Source organism: Botryllus schlosseri, chromosome 2 (assembly GCF_051294905.1).
Source record: "Botryllus schlosseri isolate E-star chromosome 2, Bs_hap1, whole genome shotgun sequence".
Taxonomy (NCBI): domain Eukaryota; kingdom Metazoa; phylum Chordata; class Ascidiacea; order Stolidobranchia; family Styelidae; genus Botryllus; species Botryllus schlosseri.
Window position 1 is genome coordinate 26585144 of NC_137237.1, and position 12187 is coordinate 26597330.

The 12187-nt window shown below is 39.2% G+C and overlaps 1 protein-coding gene and 1 long non-coding RNA gene across 2 annotated transcripts in view; both read right to left on the bottom strand.

The window, feature by feature from the left end:
• The window catches only part of LOC145457247 (uncharacterized), a 36034-nt gene extending 33855 nt beyond the window's left edge, over positions 1-2179 (bottom strand). The window contains exon 1 of the mRNA XM_080335436.1: positions 583-2179. Coding sequence (XP_080191562.1) covers positions 583-779 — 197 coding nt within the window. The 5' untranslated portion in view covers positions 780-2179. The remainder of the gene's footprint in view (positions 1-582) is intronic.
• The window catches only part of LOC145457475 (uncharacterized), an 86165-nt gene that overhangs the window by 72150 nt on the left and 1828 nt on the right, over positions 1-12187 (bottom strand). The window lies entirely within an intron of this gene.

Below are 12187 nucleotides of genomic sequence, written 5' to 3' on the forward strand. Positions count from 1 at the left end.
GCTGTCGAAAATTGGATACCTACTGGTATGCATCAATATGAATCGAGCTCGACACCTTTCGCATTGTTAAATTCGCCCACTTTTGACTGTCCATGTGAACGAATTAGGATCGTTTTCACAACTACTTACTTACTTGAGTAGATTTAAAGTCGGCCAATTCTACTTCTACTTCAAGTAGTTTTAGGTAGTACTTCTACTCGTACTTGAGTAGATTTTCTAATCGCTACTTCTACTTCTACTTGAGTAGCTTTCATGACTACTTTGACCACCTCTGGCATTTACAGAGAAACCAGAAATTAGATTAGAATCAGAATCAGAGCAAACAGCAATTTACAAATTAGATTACCGGCATTTCGCTCTAATTAGTTTAATCAGACAACTAGAACTATATCTAGTCGTCGAAGTCCGCCTCACAGTCGGTCTAGGTCTAATAAAGAGAATCACGGGTGGTGAGTTTGCAAATCGGTTTGCCATACCATTTGCAAGCATCAGTTAGACTCTTGAAGCTCGCCTTAACCGCTTGTATAGTCTGCAGGTGAAGCGAAATCTCGCGCAAGAGGTAAACAACTAAACATAACTCACCGCCCTTTCAAAGTATTGCAAGGACTACGAGACGGGGACCTAGAATACGTCGACACGATTCTTCCGTTGCGACCTGCACACAGAGGCTCGCCCGCTTTCGGGGACACCCTACGACTGGGCGACATTGCCACACTGAACGGCCTAGGACTCTGTAGAGAAGCGGCCCTCGCGTTGATTCTTAAAGCTTCAGTCGCCATCGGTGTTACGTCTGTGTAGCTCAGTCTCCTTGCGCGCTCCAATTATATAATGCTTTGGTGTATCAGTATTAGCACCGTTACGTTAAGTTAAACAGATAGCACCTTGATGAATTTCCTCTGTAAGGCATAAACAAACAGCGCTCAACAGCAAACTACCAGCTGGCCTCAATAACATAAATGACGCAGGCTCCCCGCACTTCTACGGTAACAACCACATTCAGAAAGCTTGCAAGTCCGCTGCACGCTACCTGTTGTGGGAAGATTGTTGGTATGATGCTGAAGGGAAAAACACCACAGCATTCTGTTAACGATGACTAGACTGGCAGTCATCCAGCTGATTGGTCACTATCATCATGATTTACGATGCTGATCGTTACCTTACGCGCAATGCTACGCACGCACAGCTGGACAAAATGCCAACAAATCAACACTGTCGATTTGTGTTACCTTGTTTCGATAACCTGTGATATGCTACTTTGCTGAGACCGATATGATTATAACAACCCTCATACATATTTAAGCCTACACATATTTATATAGAGCTAGAGAATAGCGCTTCTCTGGACCCACCAAAATTGGTCAGTCTATCTTTCAAGCAGCGGAAATGACGGAAATGCAAGCTGGCATGCTGTGCTATTCAACACCGAGCTCAACATCGCCGTGAATAATACTGCTACTCAAAAGGTATTCGTACTTCTGAACTATGCTCGGTAAATTGATGGAGTTACCAGCATGCGAACGGCTTATGTATAGGATGTTGCACTGTTGCACCTACGTGTCATAACTTGTTATCTCCGCTAATTCGCGTCTTTATAGACTTTTCCTACGGAGACTCATATCTCAACAGCCATAGGATGTACAAAGAGAATATGTTGTATCTTATATCTGTCTACATATTCGATAGATAGTTATATATATATAGCAAACATAGCTCTACTCCGTCGAATCATGTCGTCCAGTGACTTGATAAAAACAGACTTCATGCCAGAATAGATGCGAAATCTTGCATGTAGGACATGGAGAAAGTAACACTGATAAATGGGTCGCACTACCAACAACCTCCTAGACGCGTATTTATTGTTTATAAATGGATCATTTGCCGACACTTTATACCCGGAAAGTTTTGCCTTGTACAATAACAGCAGTAGCTTGGATGAAGAGCCGTGACGTTGAATCCACAATGATTTATTGAATAGATGTATAGTTGTATAATGTGCGTTTCTCCGTTTATACAAAGCCTAATTGACCGATGGTCGATGACACAATGTGTCCACAATTACAACAAAGATAGAAGCCAACCACTCGTTGCTTTCAAAGAATTAATAATTGAACATAACTCAGACATAGGCACGACAAACAGCTGGTCTGCTATGCTAGCTCGAATTTCGAAATATCAGCTACTGCACTAATCGAACGATATTTCGTATATACAATTTCTATCGACAATGTATTGTCTGCAACTATAATATTATAAATAAATCTTCATGATAGCTTGCGCCAATTTACCCCAATTAAATTTGATATAAATCTCACATTTCACGTTTCTTGTAGAATTCGATTACTCCTCTGGGGATTTTCTCATTACAGACTTCATACGTACAATATCACGAGTATGTAGTAAAACACTTTACCGACGAATACAATTACAAGCAATTATTGCGTCTAGTAGAGATGAAATATCCGTGAATTTAGGCAGTAGTATGTTCAAATTCTGGTATATTCAAATATATACATCAAACGCCATAAGCCCATAACGCATACATCTTAATTGGACTCTAGAATGACAAGCTGCTATCGACAAATGATGCGTAGATAAACGTAAATTCTAGGTGAGCAAAAACGTTTGTATGTATACTTATGTGTATAGCCTCAAATGTTAATATGCAAGATGCTTCAGCGTGTGTCGAGTTAATTATTTCGAACCTGTCACTGTATCGCTAATACTAGCACAGTATCTCACGGAATTACATTGCTTAAGAAATTTTTACGCAGTTAGCATAGAAATTCCTGTAGTTACACAGCATTGAGACATTATTTTGGAGCAATACATTTACCAAAGCCAAGTCTCCAAAGATAATGGGATAATCACCCATTGCAATGGTTCAACGCGTATAACCCACGCTACATGGCGAGGCAACAACACGCAAAGCTACATAAACGGGACATTTAACATCTATGTGTCCATTTGTAATACCAATGTACCGAATACCGAATTTCTAGGGACTCTTGCAGTTCCTCTGTATCTAGAGTATTTTGATAGTTTCATAAAAGAACAAGGAATTCAAATCACCTTGTCATATACGGACTTCAATCATAGACTCATGCACGACCAAGGCGATTGAAAAGAATTATTTCATGTATTTCTTTTTTTGTAATATCAAAAACATTAAGGCGAACTAATGTTACTATGAAGAATTTAATAGACGCTATCATACATATAATAATATATCATAAATATAATAAAAATACGCGTAGAAACGTCCCTTTTTCGAAAGCCATTTTTTTTCGACTTGTCTCTATTTCAACCAGTAGCAGCGGCCGAATTACAATTTCAAACATTTTATAGAATAACAGTATTTGCGGTAGCTAATTTCGTCATTTCACTGTAACGAAACATCGTGTTACAGGCGTGTCTGTAGAGCGATTGATATTTTTTTGCACATGCTTACAACATGAGAATGCCCTGGGATAGAGTTAGGGTAAATACATTGCCGAGCGAGACAGTGTAATGGCCATGCGTCCGGCTTCTTGATCGGTAGGTCGTGGTTCGATCTGCCGCCGGGTCAGGCCAAAGACTCGAGAACTAGCATCGGCGGCTATCTTGCTAGGCGCTCAGCATCCACGGATAGCATGGAAGAGAAAAAACGGGGGTGCGGACCAGAGTTGGATCAATTGTAATTTGTAATTGAGCTGAATGTACTTGTCTACATTTTTTAATGTAAATGTAATTGTAATTGTAATTGCAGCATTTCAATTTTGTGTAATTGTAATTGTAATTTGATAAAAATTTTGCTCAATTACAATCTCAATTACATTTTTATGGAAACCTGACAATCACAACATAAAATAATCAATCAATCAATCATTTATTCGTCACACCAGTGAAAATCCGGTACAGACCAGAATGACGACGTGGGGCCGCAAGGCCTTAAGTCCTTAGTACACAGTCGCCACCTGTAATAATTAGCCTATATTTACATCGGTGTTCTATGCGTGCCGGTGCTAGATAAATCAGCCATGCTAAACTGTTTCCCATACTTCAGTAGCAACAGAAAACTTGGTGAATTACAATATAGGCTAAACCAATGGTTCTCAAACTGGGGGGCGAGCCCCCCTTTGGGCGGCGTAAAAGCATCTGAAGGGGCGCGAAGCTCCGGTAAACCGAAATTTTTTCCGCGCTTGGCGCGATTCACCTCCATTTCATAGTTATTGCTCTGCGCACAGTCCGAATTTCATATTGGAGAATTCTTTCATCAACAGTCATAACCTTCCATACCATCAACCATGGCCTACTAAAAGGCCATGCATCAATCTATCTGTAAGGATTGCTAACATTCTGGTTTCATTGTGTGATATGACGATAAGAGAGGCACGAAATATTTCACTGTCATAAGGGGGACGTGTCTAAAAAAAGTTAGAGACCTGTGGGCAAAACTAAATCTTACTATATCAAAAATTAATGAACAGCAAATAAACTCTTCTGAAACCTGTGCTGAGCCATTTCCTACACCACGGCCATAGTTTTATTTTTAAATCTCTAACCAGTACCAAGGCTTCCTGCAACAATTGCAAAAGTAAATTCAAGTTTCCAATTAAGGCTTCATCAAACTTGAACACGCATTTGTTGAGATGTTATCCCAATCTTACCTCCAATCTTGGCCAAATTTACTGGGGCCAGAAATTTTCGCACCCTAATGTTCATCAAATGCAATCTAACAGTTTCCGAGCAAGTGAATACCGGTATGTAAATGCGAACTAAAATGTTGTAATGCGTAGTTATCAGGAGGCTCTTTTCTTCTGCATTTATTTTAATTTTACACATCTTATCGGTATCATCCTTATCGCTGACGCCTTACCAATTACATTTCATTGTCCTCACTCAGCTCTGAGTAGCCTAATCGTTTAATTACATTTCATCGACCTGTAGCCTATTCGCTGTTAGTCGCTCAAACTTTTGGTTGTTAACAGTCGCTTGAAACATGTTTCTGTGTTTGTAGTTTTCAGTACTCCTGATTAGGAATAGTTCGAATACGTTCGAGTTTTTTTTTTAAATAAAGGGTGTTCTACGTATCATGAATGAAACATGAATACTGAATAGCTTGAGATTGTTGCTAATTACGTCGCTACGGTTGTCAAAGAACATCTCTCTACCGCATCAATTACATGTTAACAGTAATTGTAATTGTAATTGTATTAATTACATGTTTAACAGTAATTGTAATTGTAATTAGATATTTTTAGCATTGAGTAATTGTAATTGCAATGTAATTGAAATATGCAAGAATGTAATTGTAGTTGTCATTGTAATTGAACTGAATTATTGTAATTGATCCAACTCGGGTGCAGACTAGGTGACCTTACGGTCGTATCACATCTCCGTCATCGAAGCATCTCGATTGTGCAGGCGAAAATGAACATCATCTCTTTCCTTGCTAATTTATTGAAACAAATTATGACGCTTATTTGCTGGCGAACAACCACGCAATTTCATTGAGATAGCCACGTTACAATTGTGATGGTATAATTTGCAGCATAACATACTTTCCACTTTGAAATCATTGATATGAATAGGTAATAAACTGTAAGGTACAGGAAAATTATCTTCCAAGTGATAGTCAATACCCGGAAGTGTATTTTGTAGAGTCTATGTAGATTTCACTAATCCAGAACGAAGCCGGTGGTTTGTATTCGTAATCGAATTTCCCGAACAATATTACATCGATACCCTACCGTTTTAAGACACACAATGGCAAATTCACACTTGGTCACTTTGGTTGCGTTTTTCTTCTCTATGTATTTACTCTCGTCATATAGTAGTCACTGGTTGTGGCCATAGCTTACTGTGCACCAAATGCGCAAAGCGCGCTGAGCTGTTATTTACATTCACATATTGTGCCATTGTACACAAGAGTCATCCCCACAGTATGTATAGATAGACCATGTTTGATAGTTCGATAAGCACTCGGGTCGGGTCATATTTTAGGGAAATTCACCGCAAAATGTTTAAATAACAAAACAGTAGTCATATATAATTATGAAAATCTCATGCATGCGAAAACATGATGGTCACAAACGGAATATCAGCTTGAACGCCGCTAAAAGAGTGAATCAATTTAACATATGCGCAAACGGGAATTCGTAATAATAGTAATAGAATGCATCACTGTTTCTTGGTGACTATGTACTGTACAAAAATACGTAAATTCTTACTTGAATTCCACAATGCCACAGCGACGACTTTAGATTTTATGAGGTTGATATATCCAAATCTCGATGCTCAGAACAGACTAAATATAGAAATCCAAATTTGTTGGTACACCCAACTTCAGTTGAAATCAGTGAATTTATAGGTATGTAGCCTAGATCTAACGCATAAAATGACCGGATCGTTGTTGATATAACGGCGGAGAGCTGACTAGTATTGTATGTCCGCCATATGCTGTCAATTCAGAAATAATAGTCGGCAATTCTCTGTGATTTACCGATTCCGTAAGGCACAGATTAGTCAGTGATACCTAAAATCGATACGACGAATATAGTCACGATGTGCCGCTGGAGAATACTAGTTGCAGGAAGCGGGCGATCTACCATGCTGCATGCAATAAGGCATGAGTCATCTACTGTATCAATACAGTGAAGATTTGTGACACCTAGCTCGACGATTTCTCCCTAATTCTACCTCCGTCCTGGCATAGAATCGTCATCCATACGACAAAGCATATCGGTCGTTAATGATTGATAACTAACAAATACGCCCAACCTACGCACGTTGCTGTCGACTGACAATAGCGCTCTGAACACCGTTCTAGGCAGCTCAACTCTGCATATATTCAATACCGATCGTTGTATTACATGGGAAATTATTGCAAGTTAATTTCCTGCGCAACGTATGTCGCCAAATATACTGCATATGCCACCATATTTAACGGGTACTGTGCACTGTACGCTGTACTGACCAGCAAATTGATGCCACGAAGATGGAGGCTCGTTGTAATTGTAAATCCTTCTATAGCTACCAGACATAAACTATCGATGCAACCCTAACACTGTTGAGTGCTGACATCCTGTTTTCTGTGCAGGAGATAGTAACAGAGAAGAGGGCAACGCATTTGTCTATAACTCAAGCTTGGTCGATAGTCACACATAGTTATGATATAACACAAGGCCCACGTCATTTTACACCGACACGCGCTCTCGTAAGTATTTGCGATGGGTCTGAATATAGGAAGTGACTTGCTTATTTATCTTTGCCATTTAGGTGAGGCATTTCTGAGTTCGAACTACGTTGTTGAACACAGTGGTGCATGACGAAGGCACGCGCCTTTTGAAATCATTTCGCGACTGCGCATATTTATAAATGTGACACTTCTATATAATCTTACATTTAATCTAAGTGAATCGCATTTCGATGTCCTGTCGATTGACCGCAGCTTGGGTGTAAACATGTCATAACCATATACTAGGGTTAACATATGTCCTGCTTTTGGAGAATTCGTCCTCATTTATATAGCTTTGACAGCCAGGCTAATGAACATGCACAACTCAAAAACGCCATAAATGACAAGAAATCTGCTATGCGGATATTCCGGCAGGTCTTTCGCAAGTAGGACTGGAAAAATGACATTACTTCTTTTAGTCAAAACAACATGATTTCCCGTTAAAATTCTAGAATCGGTTATTTTCTAGTCCGGTAATCCAACTTTAGTAATTTGTAAAAAGTGTCCTCCTTTCCTGGTCCCAAAATGTGGTAACCCTACTATATACCATACCACAGTGTTGGGATCAAGTCACTACCTTCTGGTCACGAGTCATTTCGAGTCATTGCACATTTTGACTCGAGTCAAGTCAAGTCACCCGATTTTTGGAGATGACTCCAGTCAAGCCGAGTCGAGTCAAGCCAAGTCAATTCACGAGTCAAGTCACAATTCAAGTCAACTTGCTTTTTCGAAGTATAAGGCATGATTACGTCATTGAATTTTGCTAGCTGTCTGAAACACAGATTGAGTCGCAGGTCATTGATTCTGAACCGATGAACGAATGTAGAGTTAAATATACGCGCAAGAAGGCGCTGTATCGCTCACATCTACGTAGAACTGTTAAACTACGTAAGTAATTGCATAGCCTCAGTGTATAGTTACCAGCCAAAATAGAGATTAGATAATAGAGAAACGAATTGATAAGATGCAATACATTACCCATTTACAATTTGATATGATACAATTCGAGCCTGCGCCAATGGTTGAGGACTATATAAACTATATTCGAATTCAATTTCAAAAAACAAGAGGTTTGGTTAAGATAAGAACAGATAACAGAAATGGACAACTTGCTATTAAATAACTTTACTACTAGTTTACGACAACGTAAGTTGTAAGCTTCGATCACTTCGGTCGCGAAAAATATATTTGTGAGAGAACAATGGAGGCTCAGTGAAACGCATGATCATTAAATGATTGGTCGCTCTCACAGCGATTCACACCAGCGTTTCGCGAACAATCCGACCACATGCAAGATACGGTGATTTTTATCGACACCGATTATACTTGATGACTTGAAATTGACTCGTGAATTTCGCTCCGAGTCTCGAGTCAATCCACATTTCTGATACGCCGAGTCAAGTCAAGTAATACGAAAAAGGTGACTCGAGTCATCCCAACACTGACATACCATACGGTAGCATACCAAGGTATTATATGGCATATGGCATATACCAGACCTGGACAAAGTGCGGCCCGCGAAAGGCTCCTTGGAATTCAAATCATAAAACTTGCTTTTTGAATGACTAACGCCATAGGCTGTATCAACTCAACAGGAAATTCGTTTACTTTGAAGCCTGTTCAATAATATGCCACGATTACGCTGCCTACGTAATCCAGATTCAAAATAAGGGGAATGTGGCAAAGTATGAGTAGCAATTAAAGTCACAAGAAATCACTCTTTCCAAATAGTTCGGTTCAAACCTTCTTTGTTGCCATTGTCACGTTGAGCATTATACGGCATGTATTTCAAATTGTTATGTCATGCGTTTCCAAATCCCCAATTCGTAAAACAAGTCAATTAGTGCTCTCGCGATTATTATTTGATTCGTCATCAACCACTCATATAGGATTAACAGGATTCGCTCAACATCTAGGCAATTTAGGCTGCACACTGCTCGGAAGGCAGCAACCAAGAAAATAAGCATTTTACTATTGCATATACGTTTCAGTGTAGTGAATCTCATATACTGGGGGGCGTGAAATCATCAGAAAGGGGGCGCGAAGTCGAAGTTTATTAAACTACTTTTTTCGCGCTTCGCGCGATTTAACCCACGACTTATAGTTTTTGCTCTGTGTATTGTCCGACTTTCATATTTCAGAATTCTCTCATCAATAGCCACAACCTTCCATGCCACGAACTATCCGTTGGCATTGCTAGTATTGTGGTTGCAGTTTTAATATTTTGTGATATCATGATAAGGGAGCGAGAAATTTTTCACTATCATAAAGGAAGGCGTGCCTGAAAAGAACCACTGTTTTCGAGTCTTAATAGAAGAACGTGAATAGGGGTTTAAAGGGTTAAAAATGTATATTGTTTAAATTGTTTCGAATCATGATGGCAAATAGATATTTCTAAGAAATTAACCGTCACTTTCTCATCACCTAACATCAACACATTCACTGAGTAGCATTTATTAACGGTGTAATTCAAAAATAAGATACGCTGGAGAATATAGCTAAAAATTTTCACTCGGCCCGCCAACGTATTTTCTACTTCTTATTTGGCCCGCGGAGGAAAATAATTGCCCACCCTTGGCATATACCATACCATATTGAACACCTTATCTGTACATTAGGGCTGTTCAAAAATAACTTTTTTTCCTGAATCTTGCTGGTTACTTGATTAAATCGTTAGGTTGCCTTAAAAAGCGACGCATACCAAATTTGAATTCATTCCGACAAATATTCGCGGGTTACGTAGAGTTTGAAAATTTTGGATTTGCCCAAAAACGCAAAAAATTTTTTTTTTCAAATTTTTCTGCCAACCCCATGAAATTGTTGGGCTGTCTTCAAAAACTATGCAAAACAAATTTGACTCAATTCCAAGCCGTAGAAGCGGAGTTATTTCAGTTTTTATTCGATAATTCTGGGATTATCCTTGATTGGTGGATAATCCAAGAATTATCACCGAAAAACTGGAATAATTCCGCTTCTACGGCTTGGAATTGAGTCAAATTTGTTTTGCATAGTTTTTGAAGACAGCCCAACAATTTCATGGGGTTGGCAAAAAAATTTGAGAAAATTTTTTTTTTGCGTTTATGGGCAAATCCAAAATTTTCAAACTCTACGTAAACCGCGAATATTTGTCGGAATGAATTCAAATTTGGTGTGCGTCGTTTTTTAAGGCAACCTAACGATTTAATCAAGTAACCAGCAAGATTCAGGAAAAAAAGTTATTTTTGAACAGCCCTACTGTACATACAGCTTAGTGTAACTTCACGAAGCCACTGGGCCATGTGCGTGAGAGACCGTGCTCGGTTTCGGCCTGCATAATGTGTCAATAACCGAGAAATACATTGAGCTTACGTTCAAGCTGACTTAAAATTAATTACCCACCTTAGGAAATTACAATGCTAATAGTAACCATCCTCCAAAGTGCAATGTAAGATTATATGGGAAGAAATAACTGGTAGTCATTTTGCCGAAATAAGTCTTCCCCAAACAAGCAACTCTTGCCGAATGGCGATCGTTCGAACACGAATGGTATTGACTGTTCGCGGCTTCCCAAAGATATTTAACCGAATTCCATAAGATGTGTTCACCATGTTCGTGATAAGGTCGCATAGAAAGCCGATCATAAAAAAATGTTCGGTGGTTTCCCTGAATACCGAAGAATCTTATTCTTACGAAGAGCATGTAATAACCCCCTGTTTTGTATTCCGCCACCGATATTTTTGTCCGATACTTGAAATCGAACCACTTTCTCTACTTTTCTGTCTCCAACTTTCACTCAAAGCATGCGGAATTAATTTTTTCCGTAACGTCCTGTCACCTTTCCTCAACAATAGGCTTGGTTTGAAATTTGAGATGGTTCCAGTTAGAAAATTACATATTTCTTCCACCTTTACGGCGGGCAGGTCTGATGACCAATGTATGGGTGGGGTAAATGGACATTTGACCTGCTCTCGCAGCATCCTTAAGGATTGTAGCGATGTAAAATTGTATTCTGAAATCTGAGATGTATTTTAATGCTATAATAACTTTGTTTTACGCAATTCTCTCTCTATCTCTGCTAGCTATGCGTTCGTGCTCTTGTTTTACGTGTCGTAAGTCCAACTCGCCTCTGTTGTAATTTCGAAAGAATCCCTTAAGCCAGTGATTCTCGACCTTTTTGTCTTCGCGGATCCCTTTTGAACCGTCACGGGCTAGGTCCTGTCTTGTAAATTCACACCGTTGATTTGATATGAATGAGTGCCGAAAATCCATTTCCACGACGAAAGGTGGTGGCGAATGTGTAATAGTAACACGTAACGCTTCCGACGACACGTTTAGGCATGATCGCAACATATGTGGCACCGAAATTGAGAAACAGATTTTAACGAACATATAACGTCCAGCCTAATCATTTCTATCTAGCACCTCTTATTGAAGTAATTTTGAAAATCGGTTATGTTGTATATGACCAGAGAAAATGGTTCTTTGCCAACAAATCTTTTCCAAACCCCAGCAAAACATCACTAAGCAGCAATATGTTTGTATTAGTAGGCTATTGGCAATTTGGCAATTAAAATGAGTTTGCATAGTAGAATATTTCATCGCAGACGCCCGTTCTGCTTATGTGAGTCCTGAAGTTTTAGCAGTTATGAAGAGAAACTGCATCGTGATTTCTCTACATTAAAAAAAAAACTACAAAATAGGTTATCAACCATTTTGCAAATTGGAGCTTTCGCGGACCCCTGAAAATGCTACGCGGACTCCCGGCTGAGAACCACTGCCTTTAGCGTTTAAATAGCTGGTAGACAGTCGTGACGATGAAAACAAATACGCATTACCGATAGCATAGGGTAATTACCATGGACAGCTTCATGAAAAACTTGGGTCTCTACAAAATCTTTGATTTGTCTTTGATTCGTAGACTTAAATGTTATTCATTCGTACGCGAAATGGAGTGATTGAACTCTCTTGATTCGTTCAACTAAGAGTTCATAT